Source organism: Dryobates pubescens, chromosome 5 (genome assembly GCF_014839835.1).
Source record: "Dryobates pubescens isolate bDryPub1 chromosome 5, bDryPub1.pri, whole genome shotgun sequence".
In the NCBI taxonomy this organism is placed as follows: domain Eukaryota; kingdom Metazoa; phylum Chordata; class Aves; order Piciformes; family Picidae; genus Dryobates; species Dryobates pubescens.
This window is the reverse complement of record NC_071616.1, coordinates 38,308,067-38,333,228: the sequence shown is the minus strand read 5'-3', so window position 1 is coordinate 38,333,228 and position 25,162 is coordinate 38,308,067. Positions and strand designations below refer to the sequence as shown.

Genomic DNA, 25,162 nt, shown 5'->3' with positions numbered 1-25,162 from the left:
ATTTTAATTTCTACTTTCTGTATACAGTCTTTTCTTTTTCTCTTTCTTTCTTTTTCTCTTTCTTTTTCTCTTTTTCTCTTTCTTTTTCTCTTTTTCTCTTTCTTTTTCTCTTTCTTTCTTTCTTTCTTTCTTTCTTTCTTTCTTTCTTTCTTTCTTTCTTTCTTTCTTTCTTTCTTTCTTTCTTTCTTTCTTTCTTTCTTTCTTTCTTTCTTTCTTTCTTTCTTTCTTTCCTTTCTTTCAACTGAAACTCTTCCCACTCTTAATTATTGTTCCTTACTTGATTCAAAAATATTAAGGGCTGGTCTGAATCATACATTTGATTCTGGAGATAACGATGGCTTTGAAGCATTCCCAAACCATGCCTGAGAAAAAAGAGACTTCAACTGATATTTCAGCGTACATATTCAAAGTATGTAAGAGTATTAATTTCACATCAAGGAAATTGTGAATTCTGTCATCTGCCTGGCAGACAGACAATTCATCCTGCCAAGATAACTGGGCCTGGTGACACCACAAATCCACTTTAGCCCATTTGAAGCTCCATTTTGTGTAGAGTTTTGCTACATGGAACAGATTTTTTCAAGTGTTGAATGTTACAGCACTGAAAGCATTGAAGAGAAACCCTTTTATCTGGTTTATGTTATCTAGGTAAATTATTTTCCAGGTGTTGTAAATGAATAATGCCAATAAGGTGGAGAAATGTTGCTACTTTTAAAATATTAGCCATCAGTCATTTATTACATATCTCTACAGATTATATCACAACTATTTCCTTTCCAGCCAACAGTAATGTACCACCTTTGCATGAAAACAGGTCTTCCTACTTGTGAACACAGAAAAGGCCTCACACAAATATTAACCTACAGAATGAACAGCAGTTGAAGAGCTTACATCACATGGCCAGATAGTTTTCAACCAAGTAATCACAAAGGCCATGGAAAGAGCTTGTTGAATTAAATCCAAAGATGTAAACTACAGGCAGTGGAACAAGCTGCCCAGGAAGGTGGTTGAATCACCAACCCTGGATGTGTTTAAAGGTGGTTTGGATGTGGTGCTTGGGGATATGGTTTAGGGATGAACTTTGCAGAGTAGGGTTGATCAGTTGGACTTGGTGATCCTGAGGGTCTTTTCCAACCTGAATGTTTCTGATTCTGTGATACAGCCTTACCATTTCTCTGTCATTTTTTAAATAAACCACCCCATCTACTCCACATTGTTTTTCTTCATTTTGCATTCTTCATGCTATGCTTACAGTCACACTGAGACATTTTGGTATCCAAGGAGCATTTCCAAACCCTGGGCACTGACCCCACCAGCCCTCCAATTGCTCTTGCCTTTAGTGTTCTCTACTCTGTCTCCCCAGCTGCAGTAGAATAGAATAGAATAGAATAGACCAGGTTGGAAGAGACCTTCGAGATCATCATGTCCAACCTATCATCCAACACTACCCAATCAACTAAACCATGCAACCAAGCATCCTGTCAAGCCTTGCCCTGAACACCCCCAGCGACGGCGACCCCACCACCTCCTCAGGCAGCCCATTCCAGTGGGCAATCACTCTCTCTGTGTAACTGGGGCTGCCGACATTTGACTCCAGCAGCTCTGGCTGCTCTTGAATCCTGGTCTTGTCCACATTTGGCAACAAAATAGCACTGCTGTCAAACAAGAAATTATGCCACCTGCCTCATTTTCTTTTCCCAGTCACTCTGTCCTGCCTCCACACTCTCTCTTCCTTGCCACTGGAAGAGGTCTGTGTGTCTACATGACAGGCCAGGTGGGATGAACTCTTCTAGATTACCAACATTTTTTTGGTTTGTTTTGTTTTTTCTTTTGTTACTGTTTAATTATTTTAATATTAACCAGATCATTTTTCCAACATCCATGACTCCTGACCAGGTGCAAAAGTGCATGTGCTGGCGCAAAGGAGAGTGCGGCACAAAAGCAGGAACAGCTCTGGGGACACAGCATACACCACTGCTGCTTCTGGTTGCAGCGCTGGTTTAAAACATCCATGAGACTATGACCTTGGTTAGATAGAAGTCAGGATGCAGCCTGTTATGTTTTTCCTCTTTAACTTGATTTTTGATGTATGGTTCACATCTTGCTGTAGATTACATTCGTCCAGCTGGGCTATAATAATGGCACTTTCACCCTCTCATCAGGTAGTAATTTTGAATTAAAGAGCCTCTTCTAGGGATGGCTTCTAAAGTACAACACACACCACCTCATGAATGTGGTAACTGATATGTCGACATTCCAGAGTGCTAAATAGGTGAGGATGTTGGCTTTCGGGAACAATCTCTTGCCAGATAATACTTCATTATCTGACAGACCATCTGGTTTCCAGTCCATCAGTGCTATATTAATACTGTCAGCTCTCTCTGTTTGATTATTGCCCAATGTTTCTAGCACTTTGCAAATAACAGAACTAAAATAAAATAAAATAAAATAAAATGAAGTGTGTGTGTATGTGCATATATAGATAGATAGAAAAATCTTCCAGAGACTGAGCAAGACAAATCACCACTTGCTCGTGTACTTGTCATTGTCATTTTTGGATAATGGCCAAACAGTGGATTTTTTTTGCCACGTGACTTGTGAATTTAGAGTACAGCATACCCCATTGTTATCAGAAAAAAAGATCACTAGCTTTTAATTGCACAATATATATAAACACAGCTGGCCTAGTGACTCATTTAGTAATGCAATATCTTACTCCCTAAAACTCTGTCTCAGCTGTGACCTCAGGACACTTTATATTCCAGTTGTCGAAGTCTATGAGATTTACAGTGATTTATTCCTAGACCACTGGGAATATTTAAAGGAATCTCTGTTTTCTGGGATTTCAGGAGGACTATTTGGAGTGTAAAGGAGAAGCTGTATCTATTTGTTATGGTTTTGGTGTTTGTTCAGAGTACCTTGTTTTAAGAATGACTGATGAGAAGAAGGTATAGTTCATAATTCCATCAGCAATGACAGCTGATCTCTGTACAGTAAAATATACATTCCTCCAGTGGGAGAAATGTCACTGTGGGGACCTAATGACATTACAGTACATAGGCACAAAGAAAAATATTAACTGCCTTATAAGAAGAAAGATATATGCTACAATATGAATAAAAATAGTGGTTTAGTGTAGCTAGTGATGGGAAAAAATATTTATATATATTGTACTGGCTTCTAGATGAAATACTTTTACTACGAGCCAGCAAGCTTGTGAATACTTCTTTCTCATTTGTTACCAGCTTTGTGCATTTGCCAGTTGTTATTAGAATAGAATAGAATTAACCAGGTTGGAAAAGACCTTTGAGATCATCAAGCCCAACCTATCACCCAACACCATCTAATCAACTAAACCATGGCACCAAGTGCCTTATCCAGGCTCTTCTTAAACACCTCCAGTGATGGTGACTCCACCACCTCCCTGGGCAGCCCATTCCAATGGCAAATCACTCTTTCTGTGAAGATTTTATTCCTAACCTCCAGCCTAAACCTCCCCTGGCACAGCTGGAGACTCTATTCCATGGGAAGTTGCAATAAGCTGCGCCAGGGGAGGTTTAGACTTGAGGTGAGGAGAAAGGTCTTCACCGAGCGAGTCATTCATCATTGGAATGGGCTGCCCAGGGAGGTGGTGGAGTCACCGTCCCTGGAGGTGTTCAAGAGGAAATTGGACGTGGCACTTGGTGCCATGGTCTAGTCATGAGGTCTGTGGAGACAGGTTGGACTCGATGATCCTCGAGGTCTCTTCCAACTTTGGTGATACTGTGATACCGTGTGATACTGTAAGCATACTTACTCCTGTAAGCATTACTTACAAGAGCAAGCATGCTCTCTCTGTGTCTCTCTTTCTCCATAGTCTTGACTTAGAATTTCAGTTCTCTCTCAGGAACCGACGTAGTCATCCCTGGCATTACACGGCCTGAGCTAATATCTGGTTCAAAATCTCGATGCCTAGGGAAATCCTGCGGCTAAATAAATACAACTCAGAACAAAATATTTTGGGGAAAAAAAAAAAGATTGTGGTTAGCTCCCACTGAAAAATGCATAAATAATCAATTAAAGAAATGTTCAACATTTCTTATACCCTCTATTTTTTTTCCTCCCCCCATTAATTGAATACTTTTCCAGTGAGTACTCAAGACACTAATGATCATGCTCTTATCAGGCATGTCTGAAGTCCTTTTGCCAATAATGAAACACAAACATAAATATAAGCAAGTTACGGTAAATGGGAGACCAAACTGTTCCAAAGAGTAGTTACAACTAGATTGAATCCATCATAAATGTCTGCTTTAGATTTGATTTCCCTCCATAAGTCAGGTCAAACATGGAAAAAAAACAGGAAGCAGAAATTACTAAGAATAACTTTCTTTTATTCCAGTTTACTACTCGGTGCCTACAAGACTCCAAAACAGATGCCTCTGAGCCTAACTTCTGTGAAGTCTTGAGGTACTGACTGTTTCTTTCAGAGTAACAAAATATTAGGTGAATAGTTTCATAGACACAGGTTATGTATCTCAGCAAAGGTGCAGCAGCAGATGCAGCCCTAACGAAACCAGGTCACGTTGTGCAGCACTGGAACGTGCCCATTATTCTGCACAAGAGCCAGCACAGCCCCAGGGGATACTAAGGGAAGAGCTAAAGCCCCACAGGCATCCTTCAAAAATCATGCCAGGCTGCATTCATGTGCTAGCAAAGTAAGCAGAGATGCTGCTGCCCTGCCTCAGCAATGTCTATAAAAACTTGGCAAGAGGCATGATTCTTCTGCAGTCAGTACTATCCACAGTGCAGATCTGCTTTTATGGCATGCTATCTTACCCAGAAAAAAACAGAAACTCCTCTCCAGGGGCTGTAAACACTTGCCCCAGTGCTGCAGTCTCCACAATCAGATCCTGCAGTCCCACAATGCCCCTTTCACAGGATCACAGGATGTTAGGGGTTGGAAGGGACCTCAAAAGATCATTGAGTCCAATCCCCCTGCCAGAGCAGGACCATAGAATCTAGCACAGGTCACACAGGAACACATCCAGATGGGTCTTGAAAGTCTCCAGTGGAGACTCCACACCCCCTCTGGGGAGCCTGTTCCAGTGCTCTGTGACCCTCACAGTGGAGAAGTTCCTCCTCAGGTTGACATGGAGCCTCCTGTGTTGTAGTTTATATCCATTACCCCTTTTCCTATCCCAGGGTGCAACTCAGCAGAGGCTGTCCCCTCCTTCTTGACACTCAGCCCTCAGGTATTTATAAACAATTATTAAATCCCTTCTCAGTCTTCTCTTCTCCAGACTAAAAAGCCCCAGGGCTCTCAGCCTCTCCTCATAGGGCACATGCCCCAGTCACTTAATCATCCTGGCAGCCCTCCATTGGACTCTCTCAGGCAGATCCCTGTCTCTCTCAAACTGGGGAGCCCAAAACTGGACACAATATTCCAGATGTGGCCTCACTGGGGCAGAGTAGAGGGGGAGGAGATCCTTCCTCAATCTGCTGGACACACTCCTCTTAATGCACCCCAGGATTCCACTGGCCCTCTTGGCCACAAGGGCACATTGCTGTCCCATGGATAACTTGTCCACCAGGACTCCCATGTCCTCCACAGGGCTTCTCTCTAGCAGATCCCCTCCTAACCTGTACTGGTGTAGTTTATAATTCCCTTCCAGAACTCTCTCCTCTCAAGTTCTGCTACTCTGGCACATCCCTTTTAGCACTAACAGACTTCATGCCCTGTGCTGTGCTATGAACTTCATGTGCTTTATTATTCAGTTACAAGGAACTTGAGTCCAGAGTTAAAATGTTTTATAGGAGAATATACCATAACATACAACAACCACTCAAAGTAAAAGGCCCATGGCAAGACATCCTGCCTGCTTTCTCATCACATCTGCTCTGTACAGCTTCGGGTAGACATGCTTAGTTACATGCTAGAGCTTCTGCAGTGGCGAGCCTCCCAGAAGAGGAGAAGAGGCTTGGTGGTAATAGAGAGTGGTGAGGACTGAATGCCTAGTTCAGGATGCTGTAACTGCTGAAGGTGGTGTGATCCTAGGCATTTAATGTGTTGCTGTGCTGGGTGAAGAAAAGGCTGATGAAACTTCCCAGACTGATGCTAACAGACAGCTGTTTCGCAGAAGTAAAATAGGGCTGGGTTTCATGAGCAGTGGTGGTGCTGCAATGAATAAGCTTCCCAGCATGGGGTACTGCAAGACTCAGATTCACTCTGCAGAGCAGCCACTTCACTCACTGCAGAAGCTTTAATATGCCACTTCTTATTATCCCATAATTGGCCTGGTGGGAAGCACTTCATTTATGATTCATGATTCATGATCACCTTTCAAAAACAGTCAAGAAGATAAACACCTATTATTTTACAGGGGAAATGGTAGAAAGAATTTTTTACCTCTCTTAAGCAGAAAGTCAGAATCAACTGCCCTCCTCAACATCTGCAAGGCATGGTTTTCATTGCCATAAAGAGTTCAGAGGAAAATTAGGAGCTGTGTCTCCATCCAGATGCACTATCACTGAGTCACAGGCCATGCTCTCTGGACTGAAACATTTTGAAGTACACAGTTGCAACAGAAACGTAAAACTCACATCTCTATTCTCCCTCCTCTAAGACTACCACAAGAGGCTGTAAAATGGTGGTTAGACCAAGCTCCAGTAAGAGGGAGCTAAGGGTCTGGATTCTTGTGAGTACAGAAGGATCAGGAATCTTCAGTTCCTGGGCAAGTCCTTTAAGTCACATTGGATAAATAAAAAGATCTTTCAGAGGCTATTAGATCTCAAAAATAAGGCACTAGACAGCTATATTTTCTGAGGAGCCTGATCAAATGTGTGTGTTTTAGGCACAGTCTGTAAATGCCTAGAAGTGGACTAATCCCAGCAGGTCTCTCCACCTGGCAACTGCATGAGCTTTCTTAAATTAAGAGTTTTAGACTCAGTTGAGAATATTTTTTTTCTGGACATAGATTTTTAAAGTTGTCTCATCAGTATCAAACCCAAACTTTCTGGTATGGTCCAGAAAAAGTAGTTTAATTTAGGTTAATTCTGATTTCCTAAATTAAAAGAAGAATAATGATGCTTTGGATAAATAATACTCGATGATCCTTGGGGTCTCTTCCAACCTTAGCTATACCTTATTCTTTGTTCACAGAATGCTGCATCTCTTTTCATGACACTATAACTACTGCTACAGATTTTCTGGTTGAAGTAAAATGTATCTGTGCAGGCCTGATTTGTTTTATAAGTAGCTTTACAGTAGCTGTTTCCAAATCCTGGGGTCTTGTCTGCACTCTAGGTTCCAGTACCTTTGTCATCTAAGCGTCCTCTGTGCAAGAACAATCTTTGGTGGGCTGCTAAGCAAGCTTTATAGTTGTCTCCAAGGACAAGTAAGATTTTGTTCCATATGCTTAAGGATTACTTCAAAGTTCTGCTAAACACAAATAGGTGCTTAATTTTGTGTCTTTGCTGATGGAATGACTATTAGGCACACATATGAAGGGAACTCCCACTGTCTTTCTTCCTTCATGACCATAGTTCCCCTGTCCTTCTCTATGTCAAATATCCACTAATCCTTCATTTCACACAGGAGGTCTCTCAGCATTAACATACCAAATCATAAAAGTTTCAGAGTCTTTCTCCTGACTGACTCTTCTCATTTTATTGTGGCATGTATATTTTCCTTTTTCTATCTGATTTAGGTCATCTCACTGGTGGCACAAAGGAGAGCACTAACATTTAAAAAACAACAGGAAGGAGCAAATATTTATACAATACTACCACTGGCTTGAGTATGAAAATGTGGGTTGTATAGCAATTGCAGAAGGAACTTGATTGAACTAGATAGAAAGGCAACAGTGCTACTGAATTGTTGTGGATGTAGCCAGAACGAACATTTAAGTAACCCTTGTTTGGCTTAAGCTGTTGTTCATACAAGGCTAGTAACAAAGGCTAACACTTGTACACCATATACCTTAAAACAGTGCCTTATTTTTCGTATGTATTTATATCTTGGAACATAAAATGGAAATTCACTATCTTTACATCACTAGAAAGTATTTTAATGATTTTTAAACTCTTTGGGCACTATCTGAACTGCAAACATCAAGAAACAACAATTCAGGCTTTGGCCATAGGCAGATTCTAATGCCCTTGAGAATTTTTTTAACTCTGTGTTCGTTCAGAGTAACTCACAGAATAATGCCAACAAGTAATTAAAGCATAAAACCAGAGCACAGACTTCAGAATCTGGCATAGAAATTACTGGAAAAATGAAAAAAAAAAGAAAAAAGAAAGAGTTCTAAGTAGTACTGGATGAATTTTTGAATACCCCAGTCCCAATCTCTAATTATTTCACAAGTGACCTCCCAGGTCCTGGGATACACTCTGCACGCCTCCATGTTTAATGCAGAACATAAACATTAAGCCATAAAGCAAAAGCTACATTAACAACACTGTTTAGGTGTAAACTTGCAGACAGTGAGAAAGAGGGAATTGTATTTTAATGACAGCCCTTGGTTCTGTTCTTTAACATAGAAAGAAAAAGAAAGGCCTGATATAAAGGCTTTAGCCAACAGAATACTTTCCATTGACTTCAGGAGGATGTGAATCAGGCCCTTAAAGTAGCAACTTGTTTAGTACTGACTGCTGAATTTATAGCACTTCTTTATTTTCTCTAAGAATAACAGCATCCATTCATCACACTGCTGAAACAAAGCTGTAACCCGATCTAGGACAAATATTACAAGCTTAATGGCTGATGTCCATTACTGACGGGACCTGCTCACCATTTAGAAAAGATTGGCACTGAAGGATTACTGAGCAAACATCGCACCTGAAAAAACTTGCATGCAGGAGTCTGTCATCAGGTGTGCGATGGAGGGCATTATCTGAGAACGCTGCCTCTTATCTTCGGTTGGAAACTGCTGCCATTGCCAACAATTCTCAACAAAGAGCTTCCGTCATGGAAGGCTGAGACACCGAGCCACTCTGGTGATGGTTTACCTTCCCAAGGCTTCATTCCTTTTTATGGATCACCTGAGACCAAGCAGCTCACCAGTCTTTAATAGCTTAAATAGCAGGACAACCTAGCAAACTGATGACAATCAAGGGAAAACCAATCCTTTTTGGTAGAAAGACAAAATTCCAAGCATTCTCTCACGGTAACTTAGAAAGATCTCCTTCTAAAACTTAATTTTCCCAAGCAGGATGCTGAGGAAAACTTTCTTGCCACCGATTCTGAGCATTTTGTGATGCAGGTAACCACATTAAGCTGTTCCCTAGGAAATGTTTTGCCTTTCACTATCATAAAATTCTGGGGAAAAGCCTATTAAAACTTCTGTTTGTAATACATCCACACTGTTATTTTTCTTGTCTTCACACAACAGCTTTGAAAAATTGCTGATTATTTGCAATTATTGACAGGAGCTTTGGGAATTCTGATGGAGACGTTTTGGTTTTCTCAAAATGGTGAAAATGTCTTTAATTTACACAGGACAGAAAAAAAAAAGGTAATTCAAAGTCGGTGTTTTTCTTTTACATATTTCTTGAAGAAAACCAAAATTAGTTTTGATATTTTAATTAAATTACTCATTTCTTAAGTAAAAAAAAAAAAGAGGAAAAAAATGAGATAAAATAGATTAATATGTTGTGGCCCAATAAACATAGGAATATCTGAATGTATTGCAAATATGCTATTTCATATTTTCAGAGGTAGAGGCATATTATGTGAGAATATATTGAAACAAAGCCTCCAATGCTAATTAGGGTGTTAGTTTTATACACAAAGTGCAGTCTCCTAAGCCACAGTGGTAATCAAAAGAATAAATATTATCTACACACCGGATGGTAGTTCATACTGGAGAAAAGGTGCTACTTCCAAATAAAAGTGGTGTAAAAGTGAGCTCTGAAAATACCAAAGACATTTTTTTATATATATATATATATCTATATTAAGAAGTATTTTATGTGGAAGATGATTTAAATGGATATTTTTTTCTTTAAGACATGACTGGAATGATTAATTTGCTATGAAACGGGGTTTGGCAAATTGAAGAAGTTATGTTGATCACAACCTGACTTTTGTTAAGTTAGGATACAAAATTGTTGTATGTGGGATTCAAATAATGAAAAAAAAAAAAAGAGAATTATTGATACACACTTTAAGAGTTAAGAAATCTTAGCCCCCTCCTCCCCCTAGAGTAGGAGGCATCAGGACTGTAGGAATATTTGTCCCTGCCATAGAGTTCAGCTCCTACAAAGAACACCAGATAGGTGTATTTGGTTTGGCTACCAAATTGCTGTGATGCAGAGGCATTTACTTACTATGGAAAATTCTGTTTATCAGATTAAAATAAACCCTAAAAAATAAATTCCATTTATCAGATTAAAATAACCCTTAAAAAAATAAATATAATCTCTGTACCTGAGACACCCATTGTGTGATGGTTGGCTACAAAACAGTATTTATGCAAGTTCAGGCAAAACCAAAATACATAAAAATACACCAACACTGAAGATGAGCTGTTAAAAACATATCCCTCACCCTCCCTCCCTTCCAAAAAAACAGGGAGAGAGGGGGGAAAAAAAGGGAAAAAAGGCATGGGAATGATCTTGTATCCGTAACTGGAGGCAGAACTTCGCATTTAGAGTTACTGTCCTGCATGCTACGTGAAAGCTTCAGAAATTTACTATGAAGTGCCTGCTGTCCTACTGTGAAGGAAGCTTTCTACACTGGAGAGACAGAATGCAACAGTACAGTTTTTCTGTGCTGACATGCATGCATTCCTTTAAGGAGATGCAGGGAGTTATACATGCACTACATTCGATAGAGACATTTTTATGATTGAAGTGTATTTATAGCATTCAAATTAGTGTTGCCCTTCATAGGGTCAAGAACCACGCCAGGCTGTAAGCGAAGTTAATAAGTTTGCATAAGCAAAGAATGTGGAAACTAAAAGTAATACCTCATATGTATTTAGAATTTAATTTTCTTTGAGGAGGGAAATAGCATAACATGCAAAATAAACTATTTCTGTTTCACTGTAGTCATACAGAACACAGTGTGCCCTGACATATGAGTTAGCATTATGCAGAAATACATTCACCTAATGAATTTCCATGCTCTATTCCAATTCCTCATTTTACCTTGTTTCCTTTAAGATGCATTCCATAGAAAATCTACATAACTGTCACATTTTCATGGCTATCTACATTGCCTTTTTAATTTGATCTTATGTGTTAGTTCAGATGAGTAGTTTCTTTTCCATGGTAAAGCACAGATATTCTTAACATTTGGCTTATGAAATTCCTTTCAGAATGTGAACACAGGAAGACTTCAACTTGGGTAAAGAATATTGCAAGGAGAAGAAGAGGGGTTGGTGATGGTGCTAGAGATGAACGATCAGCATACCCAGCAGTAACTGCTGCAACGGCAGCTCTGCAGCTCAACAGAAAGAAGCCTGTCAGGGAAAGACTGAATTGCTAACAAAGATGTATTTTAGTAGTTTCTTATGTAATGCATTAAAAAAACCCCAAGCAAACAGCCCCCCACCCAAAAAAGAACCAACAACAAAAACCCAAAACCAAAACCCAAACCAAACCCAAAACCAACCAACAAACCCCTAACAAAACCCACAAACCCCCCAACAAACCATCCCCCTTCCCCAAAAAAAAACCCATTAAAAAGTAAGGATATCTATATTTTCAGAGCATGGCATAATACAATGTTGCTGGCAAAAATATTTTAAGTGACATATAATTAACATACCCTGAAAACACAAATAGGAAGAGTACTGAATAAATGTCTACTATTCTAATAGGCAGACACAGCCTTACTACCTCTTCAGAATTTATGGTTAAAATAATGGCCAAATGCATGCCACCTAAATTATTCTGGAGTGAAAAGGTTTCAGCACTAAAAACAACATATTTTGCATGGGATCTTTTCATTGGAAATCTAAAAGCTGCAGAGGTTTACATCTAGCAGAATTATGTACAAAGAGGTGATGACTACAGTACTTGAAAGGCCTGGCATGAAAGAGACAAAGCTGTGTATGAAGAAAATGAAGTTAGATAAGGCAAAGGTATGCAGATTAGGGGGAGGTATAATAGTGCCATTAGAAATAACTATTAAATAAAGTTTAAGAAATATGCTAAATGCATGTTGTCTGATTAGTTAGGTCAAGACATGAAAACATCGATGAGGAATTTTTTTTCCCCCTCTTGCCTGCTTCAAATGACAGCTTACAAACTTCTATTTTACAAAGGAAGCTTTCGACCCAAATCACTGTTGCTCATTTTCACACGCATGCTTCCTATAACTTAAAATGCTTTACTTTGCACTTCATGCTGTCTGCCAGGTATTTCCTGTGAACATCCCATCTAAAATCTCTTGGTTCTAGTAACTAATGTCTGTAAAGAAAATCCTGGCATAACTTCAGTTCTAAGCTTCACGAGCAGCCATTTTAAACAGAAAGCTGGTTTCGTTGTGTTGACAATCACAGTTTAAACTGATTCCTTCCAGATGAAAAGATGCTGTTTCAAACACTGTAATAAAAGTGTAAAGTCAGCTGTTCCAAAGACATAAAAGTGATTTATCTGTTCTCTGGTCACTGTTCCCCCCCCCCCCCCCCCCCCCCGCCACCCCCCCCCCCCCCCCCCCCTTCAATACAGTGGAATCTTTCTTTTAAAGAATAAGTTAACAATTAATGCCTACTAGAAGCCCAAATTACAGAGCAGTAAATAACAATTTGCCTTTTAAGACACAGAACACATCATTGCAATTAATTTGCCATCTCAGGATGCATCTACTATTGTGTTTATGAAATATTAAATGCTAATGGCTAGATTTATGTAACAGATAAGCAGTCAATAGTGGCAGCCGAGTATTGACAATGTCATGATCAGATTTCACAGATATTACCTTTGATAAGAAAGAGGTTTCAGGCAGATTTCAGACCCTTTTATCTGCCTGCAGCTGGACATGACAGCCTTGCAGTGGCTTAGATTTGAGATATCTCCACCTCTCCAACAGGGTTAGAATCCGTTTCTCACCTTTTAAATACAGGATTCAATTGCAGAGACTCTGTTGCACTATATATACACCATTTCAGAACAAGCAAGTTGTATAGAGACAGGTGCCTAAAAGGCAGCATGACTCAAAAGTACACTTTAAGTGTAATTTAGCCATTTTGCCTTAACAGTAATGCTCGAAGGCAATGCAATCATGGCTGTGACTAATCGCAGAGGAGTCTTTGTTCCTGACTTGAAAGCTTCTCACTCGCTGAAAGTTTTCATAGAGCCTTGAGTGAGCCAAGGAAGTGCTGGTGAAGGACAGTATGTACAGCACACCGTGTGCAAGCTCTTCCCAAGTTTCTCACTTTAGACAGCTCTCAGCTCAGTAGCTTGGCTGTCTGCAGAGCAACCCTCTGCTCCGAGCAGTGCTGACTTCACCTGAAGGCATGGGAAATGTTGGGGTTAAGCTGTGGTGCTGCATTGCTGCTCAAAGCATGGCAAATGGCGCCAGGCACAAACGTCCCCATCAGGGCCCCAGGTATAAACCTCTTCTCCTGGTGGATCACCAGGGAATGTTGCCATCGCTGCTGTGAAATGCTGCAGCAACTCAGGCTGAATCAATTACTGAAAGCAGGAGAAACTCGTGGCCAATATCCTGGACTACCAAATTTGGCAGATATGATCTTCACATTCAGAGAACATAAACACATTGAGAGAATCTGATGATACGGCACAGTATGATATTTTCCATACACTAGAGTAAAAGGAGGATCTTTAGAAGCATAATTTTTACATTGACCTCTTTAGACATGATGTTTGAAACCGACAGGAACCTCATGTGGTAAAATTATAAACATTCTTGAATGTTAGAAGTCTAAGGACAACAAATATAAGTTCTGTTGATTTTTCACTAACTAGATAGAGAAAAATGGATTATAAACAATTATTGTAGGTACTTTCTTACTACAGTAAGTATAAGCATCTTATAACGCAGTTATCCAATTCCAAACTGAGGTCTTTAGGAGCTGTTGCTGTACATCCCAATATTATAATGAGTTCTATTCATGTCAGTAGAAAATAGCGAGGTCTTTAGGAGCTACTGCTGTACATCCCAGTATTACAATGAATTCTATTTATGTTAGTAGAAAATAGAGACACTCATGAAGTTGTAACTTTAAGGTTAAAACAACTCAATTGTGAAAATATGTGAAACTTAAAAAGGAAAATAGAAAGAAAAGAAAATGCAGTTTGGAGCTTTAAAATGTAGAGGCTTACATTACACTTACCCAATGTAAATGGGTGTACCTTCCATGGCCTTAGCAAATGATAATGACTAATAGCACTTAAGGTCTTGCCTGTTTATTTCTAAGGTGCTTGTAAGATTTACATGATTGCACTGTGTTCTGTTCTTATAGGACATAAATAAGCATGTGTTTCATCTTTAAAGCATTTGATTCTCAGAAGGGATTCTCTAAAAAATTGTCCTTTTTTAGTGTGAGTACACCAGATTGAATTTTGCAAGTAAGATATGTCCATCAGTACCACAGATACTGTAAGCCAAATGCTGCCCTTAGCTGCATCAGTACAACTTCTCTGTGTTTCAGAAAGCTACACATGTAAAATGGGGAAGAGAAGTTTTTCACATTCCAGAGCAGTTTCTTTTGTTTTCAAGTGTTAACATATGATGATGGGGGTGGGGAACCTCCAGTCAGGAACAGAGAATTCCTGCCCAAAGAGGATGATGAAAACCTCATGACACTAACATCACTGTAAATACTGCTGATTGTCTGAAGGCAGTGCAGCCCACTGAGTGTGGTGCTAGACTTGCAGTGAGGACATCCAGCTTCAGGCTTAAAATGTCCACTGCTTCCAGGTATGCCCTGAGAGAAACTGCTTCACAAAATGGATTACCAAGTCTTCAGACCATTTCTGAATTAGGAACCTGTATCAAAGAATGCAATTTTATGTGCAACACACTCTTTCCTTGGAGCTTGGACATTAACATGCTACCATGGGGCAAAGAAAATGGTATCAGACTGCTCCATAAGAATCACCTATGTACATGTTCCAGTCCAGGTCTACTTGATTCCCTAGCACATTACACCTCACTATCCTCATTTGTACAGCTCCTTCATCCTCATCCTTTTTCCATAAAGAGTTTTGAGACCTATAGGTTCAAAGAGGCATAGAACCATAGAATCACAGAATGGCTTAGGCTGGCAGCAACCTTAAAGATCATCTACTCCAACCGCCCTCCCATGGTGTCCCTACACCACTCAACTAGATTTGGTTGCTCAAGGTCTAATCCAGCCTGGCCTTGAACACCTTCAGGGAAGGGGCATCCACAACCTCCCTGAGCAGCCCATTCTAGTCTCACCACACTTGCACAGAAGAACTTCTTCCTCAGATCCAGTTTAAACATACTCTCCCTCAGCACAAACAGTTTAAAACCAGGCGTGCATACACATATGTGTATGCAATTTGAAACATCAGAATTTTCTGAGGTTTTTCCTGTCTGTATTGGGAAATGAGGCAAAATTGAATAATCAACTATATTTGTTTGCAAAAGCAGAATGCACATCACCTTCATATAGCACAGAAACTGTGTCTTCTTTGTGATCATACTTGATTTAAAACCTTGTGAGCATCATACAAATCATAATCTTGAAGTAAATCATCAGGAAAATTCTGTCAGTCAGATTTTCTGCCTTCCTCTTCACTAATCTTAAAGGCAGTCTTAATGATTGTTTTACTCAATCATTTCAATTTTATTGCTGCAGCACCCATTCAGAGTAACAATAAAAATTATGACTATAGAACACAAGTCCTAACAAACTATAGATAACCAAATGAAACTGAAAGCAGCAAGATCAGATATTGCACATAGGTCTATGTAGAGTAAGACATGGTGTAAAGTGAGAGTAAGAACAGCTACAGAGAAAGCAGATCCATTATTCCATATATATCATGGATTAAGGAGAAGGAACTCTTGCTAATTATCCAGAAGAAATTCTGCAGTTTTTTTATTGTGGGACACCTAAAGTCAATGCTGACTCAACTACCTGAAGGGAGATTGTAGACAGGTGGGGGCTGGTCTCTTCTCCCAGGCAACCAGCACCAGAATAAGAGGACACAGTCTCAAGCTGTGCCAGGGGAGGTTTAGGCTGGATGTTACGAAGAAATTCTTCACAGAGAGAGTGAGTGCCCATTGGAATGGGCTGCCTGGGGAGGTGGTAGAGTCACCATCAGTGGAGGTGTTTAGGAGGAGACTGGATGGGGTGCTCGGTGCCATGGTTTAGTTGATTAGATGGTGTTGGATGATGGGTTGGACTCAATGGTCTCAAAGGTCTCTTCCAACCTGTTCTGGTCCTATCCTATCCTATCCTATCCTATCCTATCCTATCCTATCCTATCCTATCCTATCCTATCCTATTTCCTTTCACTGCAGGTCTGTGAGCACCCCACAGGGCTATGTGAATCTTGTCTTCCAGACTGCAAGGCGTGAGGGTCGTTGCTGAGGAGTGTGGTGATTTGTCTGCAGAGGGACTGAAAGAGTCAAGTCACAACCAATAGAAAAACAATGGCAAAGCAAATGGAATTGCTCACATCCAGAAGTCAATTGGCAGATTAAACAACAGATAACTTTTATTATGTACTATGGGAATTTACCACGTCCCTGAATTTTGTAAGCTCATGATCCCTGAAAATATGAAAATACCAGCTTTTCTTACACAGAGCATTTCTTCTTTAAAGATATGCAAAGCAAGCTGAAGGATTCACCAGTTCAGCCCTAAGACTTTAATTATTATTTTTTTTTTAATCCACAAAAGCCCACAGATTTCCCACAGCTTCGTAGTTCAATCTAATACCCTGTCCTTCACAATTTCATTTACAGTTCCCAATTCAGCAGTGTGTTACAAAGCTTAACTGACACTTTACATTTCAGATGCTATAATTTCACACAGGAATGTGATAATTATTTCTGAAACTTTAAATCACAGGTTTTTATTGAAGTCTGCTTTACACTCAATAGTATGGCAGGAAGGTGCCAATTATGTGACCCACATAATACAATGTGTGGGATAAAGAGAAGAGAAATTAGCATTATACTGTGGGTTATAGGGATCCATCAGGATAGATACAGATAGAAATCTTGGTACTACAGTGCTCTTTTTTGCATCTTAGGTCTGATTTTTATCAGGGCTTTTGCAAGTAGTATGGGTTTGTAAGTGTAAGGTAGGCTGTAGGACTAGAAAAGACGTGTAGCTATGTATAGATAATTCTGGAGTACAAGTGCTAGCAGACCTTCCTCAGTGTCAGGTGAAAGTTACTGTTCCTGCAGTGGGGGCATCAGAGAAAAGGTGCCTGTACTTCAGTTTGCAAGATCAGAGTCTCTGAAACTGCAGTGAAAGTAGGTCTCTGCTAAGAAAGAAGATTCTTGAAGGTAGCAAGTATGGGTCCAAGCTCACTTCTGCTCCTCCTGGTATGAAGTACTAACAAGAAACCAAAGAGTGGGGCAGCTAGCTGTGGGGGAAAATACCACCTTAATCTATCACTTCTGCTTGCCTCAGAGTACATAGAGCAGAGCCTAAAGCCTGTTTTTTTGATACCACAGGAATTTATGCCTCCATTAAGTAGAAATGAATCTTTGCTTAATAAATGCTTGCTGGGGAAAGACATTTTTGGCATGGCTGACCATGTCACACTTCTCCGGTCGGCAATTTCATTGAAGGACTCAGGCGCAGGGTAGCCAAGTATTTGTATCTTGTATAACACTTATTTGGCAGCTGTTTGATAGTCAGCTGGAAGAGCACACATCCAGCTGGACCTTAGGAATGGGTGGTGATGATTGCTGGTGAGCGCCAAAGGCTGGTGCTTGCCTGCACGGTTGTCAGTCCTGCAAATCCTTCCCTGACCTGTTGGCAATTAGAAGCAGCAGAGTATCTGCAGCCAGCTGAGAGCGCCAGGCCTCAAGAGCACTGCTGCAGTCTCTCAAGCACTTGTTACTACAGCATACAGTCGATGGGGAGGCAGGACAAAGGAGTGTGCTAGTAAATTCCTCAGTTGATGAATGATCGCTGATAGCACATAAATCAGGAACCCTCAGCTTCTGCTTGTTTGCTGACAACTCTGCACTCATCCAGCTCCTGCTCAGTCTTGGCTGTTCTCCCACCTACTCCACCCACAGCTAACAAGTTTTGTGCAGCTTTATGATCTAATCCTACTAATGCAGGGTGTCACTTATTAGAAAAAAGGTGTGTGGTCATACAGACAATTATAGGTACAAGAGAGTAGCAAGGCGGTGCTGAGAACAAGACAGGAATAGTTATGAAGCTATTGGGCTGTGTAAACAGAGAGGTAATTGCTCCTTCCCAAACCAAATTCAACATAAATAATCAAATTACTCAGCAGAAGTAATGGAATCTCAAATGATCAGCCGTGATTGTGTTTTGCACTTTCCCAGGACCATTTAGTTCTAAGAAAGGATAACAGCACTTTAAACGGTAACTTATTTGAGAGCTGAGTTACAAAACTGAAACCCAGGATGCTACTACCCTTTCTGTTTCAGGCAAGCTGACCAGTGAATGAGAAAGTAAGAGGTTTCTGTACTAAGTGCCTACCAAAAAGGCCAACTGCAACCCAGAACTTTTACTGTCAAAATTATGAGCCCATGAATATCCAAGTTTACAAGAGCAAAGTTATTTACAGAGTCAAAATAAAAGCATCCATCATTTTAATGCTGTTACTCCAATTTAAAACAGTGCAGATGGGCATAATTTTCCATTCCTAATATGAGACACAACACCATGTGTCTTTAATATAAAGGCAACATATACATTCAGCTAGACCGTTGGTTTATGCTTGCATTTCATATTCAAACCTAAGTCATTATCCACAAAAAGAAAAAAAAAGTGAGTGAATACAAATGCAGGAAAGATGATGATGATGATGATAGAAAAATCATCCACTTAACACAATCTAACCTCTCTTTTGTAGGATCTGCAATGACCAATAAGATTTCTTTATTAATGGTTTCGGTTAATCCTGTATCCAAACATTTTACCCAATAAACATCAGATTATTTTTATGTTCGCTATAAAGCTGTCACTCCTCAATAAACAGATATGCTCCTGGTGGGTTTACCTCTGCTGTCAAAGATCTGTCAATTCATGCATCATCTCATAAGCAAAACCAGAGAGGCTCGGGCGCGCGGCTCCAAGAGAATCCAGCTGGGCAGAGGTTGCTCACCACCTGAGAGGATCCATGCCGCTGCAGCCCCCGTGCAATTGGCAGCGACTGGATGCTCCCGACACAAGCTTGCAAAAGCCCTGAAGTAAATGCTCCTGCCTCCTTTTAATAGAAAGCTATGTGACCTTTAATGCTTTGCTTGACTGAGCCTTCCTTTAGCGAGTCGCAATTAAATTTTATGTTTTGCGGTTCCCATTTTCTTGTAAGACAAGAAAAGAGTTCAAGGGATGGGTCCTCCTTTGAAGAATTTAATTACCTGTGCAGAAAATTTATTTCCATCTAAACAGCAGCTCAAAGTTTTGGGGGAAAAGAGCTTTTGTAGGGCTTTTGTGTGTGTGTGTGTGTGGTTTTGGGGTTTTTTTGGTGTTTGATTGTATGTCTGTCTGGTTTTGTTTGTCTGGTTTGGTGTTGTTTCTCTTTCTTGTTTTTTTTCAGTGTTGTTTGTTTGTTTGCCTGGTTTGTTTGTTTTCCCTAGCATTTTGTGAAGAAAAAGACCCTTCAGATTCTTTGAAAAGGACAGCGTTCTATAAGGGGTTAGACTGGAAATATTTCCTCTATCTTTTGCATTCCAATGAGGAGAAAATCAGAGGGACGGTTAAAGAAATCCCGACCAGTATTTGTGAGGGCGAAGCTTTCCACCAGCTCCTCAGATTGCTACTAACATAATACTGTAGTAACATAATACTGGTTAATTTTCTGTGAGAGGCATTGCAGCAAATGAAACATTTGTATATATATGTATACAGAAAAACAAGCACTTCCTAGGCTGATTCTATATACTGAATCTCAACAAAGCAAGGTCATTAAGGCATTAGGAAACTGGGCTCTGACATTCTAGCTCACCATAGCTGAAAATCTAAGTGTAAATGAGCATTAAAAACTATTTCCACATGTAACATTTCTAGTAACATTAGTAACATTTCTTTCCCCACTGTGTTCCTTTATTTCATTAGTTTGTTTTGTAGTCAACTTCACATAAAATCACATATGCCAGTAGGGAAGAGAGATGGAGAGAGATGCCCAGACTCTTTGTAGGCAGTGTACACTGAATTAGATATTTCACAAAAATCAGTGTACAAACAGTACACATTGACAGGGGTATTTCATACTGCCAATACAAACTAAACACTGAGTGTCAATGAATTTCCTATACTCTTCTAGATTTACACACCTAAACCTGACAGCCTTACAGATCATTTTTGTTTGCTTCATATCTAAATGTGAAGCTCTTCCTTGCTGCTCTCTTCTGCATATTTTTGTGGTCACCCAAGGCAAGTGTTATCAGGATTCAACATTTCCACTAACTCAAATACTTCACAGTCAGCTCTCTCGATTCTCTGTCAAGTGTCTTAATCAGCATGCTCCAGAAACTGGACATCTTGTGCAGATGGAAATGCAAGATTCAAGGAGTTTGTTCAGGATTAGTTTGTTATTTTTTCATTTTTAGTCACAATTTAAGAGTATTTTTACACCTGAGATTGTCTCCTTTTTTTTTTTCTTAGGATTTACTACTGATGATTAATTCAATGTGACCTTCTGCTTCTGCCTATCTACCTGGAGAAAAATAGATATTCATAGAATTTGGTTTTTGTTTAGATCAGTATTGACTGCATTTGTAACAGGCATGTAAAACTCTTTGTTAGCTCTAACTCAACCAAAATTTAGTGCAATCCACTGCTAAACTATTTAAACCCATAGCAATTTAATGTAATAATATTTTCCTCCTTACAGAGTCATGCCATTTTGGTTCCAGCATTGAGACACAAGCATTCTATAGAAAACAATAAATACCCAACCCAGCAATCTTCAGATTCATTCACAACTACTGTGCTCAGACCCTTCATCATGGCTCTACACTTTATGCATGTTAGGCAGCATGCTGAACACTAGGAAAATAACAATGGAGTCAAATCCACAGAATAAGTGGTAGCTCTGAGAAGCATTTGAAAAGCATTTTACAATGTGTAAACCAATTGAAACATGAGAGCATTTGTTTCCTTCTTTCCCTCTCTCAAAATGTAAGGGAGCTGTATTTTGTATGGTACATTGAAGCTTGCCCTGTCCTGCTACTGCTTTGCATATGGAGGTTGCATGAATATCCAGGTACACAATATAATCATACAGCTAATAAATAAATTAACTTGGAAGCTGTCTCTTGGCTTAGACTTGTTCTTCAGATATGTCTACCCATTCTTATTTTACATTCTGTGATGAGTTCCACAAAACAAAAATTCCAGTGAGTCTGGATGAGGTCAATAGCATTTTCACACTCGTGTGAATATTGATTCTGGTTCTGTATTAAAAAATAGATTGACATGATTGCAAATATCAATATTTACCTGTTGTGGAAACATAGTTTTGTTTTAAGAAGCAATAAAAATGGACATATACTAAGCTTAGAAAACCCCAGAAGCCACAAATTATAATCTTTTTGGTGAAATCTTTTTAGCTTTTAAGCTTTTAAATGCTTTGCAGTGATAATGCACAATATTAGTCTGAGATAAGGGCAAATGTGAGCACAAAATTTCTCTACATCTCCCTACTTCAGCAATTCAAGCCATGTAGTTCTATATTTAGGTACTTGTGTAGTATAACTAGCTAAACCTCACTGCAAGAAACAAAACTGGTCTAGTTCTTAATTTTCATTGCCCATCCAATCTCTCTTTTTCCACTGCAGGTTGTGGACAAAAGAAATCTTCGCCTCACTGCATATATGCTGCCTCCATACATGGTATCTATGCCACTACATATAAGAACAGGTCCATTTTAATGACTATATGGATAAAAAACCAGGTTGCTATTGTATATTTACAAAGTTATTACGGAAAGTCTGTCAGCTACTCGGAACTGGGATTTACTAGAGTTACCTTGATTAAAGGCTAGCTCCTGAAGAACTCCTGTGGACAACAGGCTTAACTTTAAGCATGTGATCAGTCCTATTACATTCACTGCTTTAACTGGACTGCTCATAAAATTAAGCATGTATTTAAATGACTTTCTGGACCAGAGCCCAAGTACCTTAGAGAAGCTTAGGCTTGCAGCAATGGTACCTTCTGAAGCCGGTACAATTCAAGAGACTAAGGGCTGTAAATCCTTTTCCACATTCTGTCAAATTGCAAAGCTGAGGAATTTTGCTCACACAGGTCCTGGAAACATTGTTTACCACAGCTAAGTGGGAATGCCAGCTCATCATAGCTTGAAAACAAGAACTTCACAGAACTGGTGATATCTCAGGCTGAGGTAGTTCAGAAAACCAGGACAAGGAGATAAAACAGCCTGGGCATTGAACTACACCAGCATGGCCATCCTGCTCTTGATACCAAAGCACTGTTTGCCCTGGTGTCTCTACACAGCTGTGCACCCTGGTCTTTAAACATATCCTCAGAGCAAAATTTGGTATTGTGAGGGTAAGTAATGCTCCAGCTTTTCAAACTGTGCTCGTTATGCAAGACTACACATTTGCCAAATTCTGCCAACTCAAAAAAGGAAAAAAAAAAAAAAAAGAAAAAAGGAAAATAAAAAGGTGGAATATAAAGAGGATCTAATGTCTGGAAAATGGGTGATTAAAAAAAGGTCACATACAATTGACAATTTGAAAAACATATACTCTTACCCTTCTCGTTGGAAAATAGTCCTAAAACAATCCCCCAGGCTCTTGTAACTGGTTGGATCAGTTTTCCCTCTTTGAATTTGGAACCTAGAAAAAAATACAATTTACATCACAGCATGAGAAGTCAGGGATTTTAAGTAACTTTTAACTTTCCAATTATTATATGGAAGGAGTTTTAAAGTTTTGTTAGTGTTGGTGGTGGTGTTTTTGTTGTTGTTTTTTTTCCTATTTGATTCATTATTATATACTATTCCTGACATACTTATTAACACTGCTTTCATAAAGCTGTTAAACTAAGGGAAAATAGAGCTTTAGCAGTAACCTTTTTTTTGTAGTTTATGGAACTGGCAGTATAGCTATCACCTTTGACATTTACACCTCTTTCTAGTTGTTTGAAAAATAAGCTGTTAACCCTGTTCCTGATCCAAAGCCTACTGAAACTAATGGGAATCTTTGAGTCAAACCCTGGTTTTGAAAACCCAAAGTGGAATACTATCCTGTGTTTCACTGTGAAATGAATTCACTGTGCCCTTTCTTTCTTTTTCTATCTCATGCAATTACAATAAAAATCAACCTCAACCAGGGACATGACCAGAAATTAAAGTACCATTCATTTCTCATAATTTAATAATAAGATGAACAATAAAAGCAAGCAATGAATTATTTTAATGAAAACCTTGTTTTTTTCTATTTACATTTTGAGAACAATAAAGATTTCAACAGGAAGCTTGTGGCCAGATTATGATTTAAGATTGTAAACATCTTGTTGCTTATGGTTTATGGATAGCAACAGTGAATTTAACAAATGATACTGTTTGACTATCTCAGTTAGATTACCCTAATTCTTGCAGTTTAAAACTGCAGCCAGCACAGATGTTAGCATGGAGAAATTTTGAATACATTTTAAACAATGATACTTCCTCTTAAACTGCTAATTACTATGTAGCACTCAAGAAAAGGGAAGAAAAGAAAAAAACAAAAGAAAAGAAAAGGAAAGAAAAAAGGAGGGGAAAGGAGAAGAAGGAGAAGGAGAGTATCATCGATGTTAGTAATTCCAGTTAACAATAGCCCTGTATTAGGCAATCACCAACTTGGCTTTATCATGAAGTACAATAATAATTCTATTCAACAAATAGTGTTCAACAGTTTCAAGGAATAACTGACATTATAATCAAGCATGTCATATGCCACAGGATATGTCGCTGTTCTGAGAAGCGTCTCTTGTTATTTATTCTAATCATGATACCGAATCTCCTTTATACATAACAAAACCCCCAAACCAAACCAAAACAAAAGGTGTTTTTAACTCAGTGTTAAACAGCAACGTTCTCCTCTGTCTCAACAGAATTCAGTAGGGTCAGATCAAGGTTTGGATTTTGGCAAAAGACATTAGTTATTTTGAACATCGGTATTTCCTAAGATATGTCCTGTGCTAAGACATCTAACATTTTATTGACTTTAGGAAAAAAACTTCCAGTGATGTAATATAATTCTGAGGGTAATTATGAAGGCAAGACCAGATCTCCCCCCTCCTCCCCCCCAAACAGTTAGAAGGAAACACTGAGCCCCTCCATAGTCCTAATAAAAGTATTTCATCCACATCTGGGATCTCTATCTGGGGTAACCTCTTTTATTAGCACTAGAACTTGCTGCCAAGTTGGCAGAGGGGAGAATGCTATTCAATAGGCTTACACTCAAATAAGAGCTGATGCACAACATTTTGTCTGAAAAGAACCCTTGGGAAGGCTAATAGTTGAAAAAATTGCCTCAATGCCATCACACAAGGTCCAACAGTAATATCAGCTACAGAAGCTTTTACACTGCGGCAATCAAACAATCAAAATTACATCAGAAAGTAGAATCTATGCACACTTTAATATAGTTGAGAAGTGATTATTTAGACCTCTCTGTTCAAAACCAAAAAAACCCTTTCTTTGCTTAAAGAAATCTTGTAAAAACTCACCAGTAAATAACTTTTTCCAAGTATTGAAAAAAAATAAATAAAGCTTTCTTAACCCAAACTCTTTTCTTCCAGTTTCAAGATTTGGCCTGCTTGTAAACTCAGAACAAAGCATCACTGTTTCTAAACCATCCTCTGAATAAATGTGCCTTCCCTCTCTTTCACCCTGCAAATGCTCAGGCATGTCCTGCTAGCACGTGTGTGAGGTTCCCCACCAAGTTGTGCATGTTTGTAGAACTGGGGCTTTAACCCCAGACTCACTGTGGATCTCAACAATGTGGTGAACATGCTTACATGATTTTGGTTTGCAGTTAACACAGTGTTGACTTCTCAACTAAATG

At 39.3% G+C, this 25,162-nt stretch overlaps 1 protein-coding gene across 2 annotated transcripts in view; it reads right to left on the bottom strand.

Moving 5' to 3' along the window:
- SLC25A21 (solute carrier family 25 member 21) overlaps positions 1-25,162 on the bottom strand; it is a 258,560-nt gene that overhangs the window by 47,390 nt on the left and 186,008 nt on the right. For both annotated transcript variants that reach the window (XM_054162058.1, XM_054162059.1), the window contains exon 3: positions 22,865-22,948. In XM_054162058.1, the coding sequence (XP_054018033.1) occupies positions 22,865-22,948 (84 nt within the window). The remainder of the gene's footprint in view (positions 1-22,864; positions 22,949-25,162) is intronic.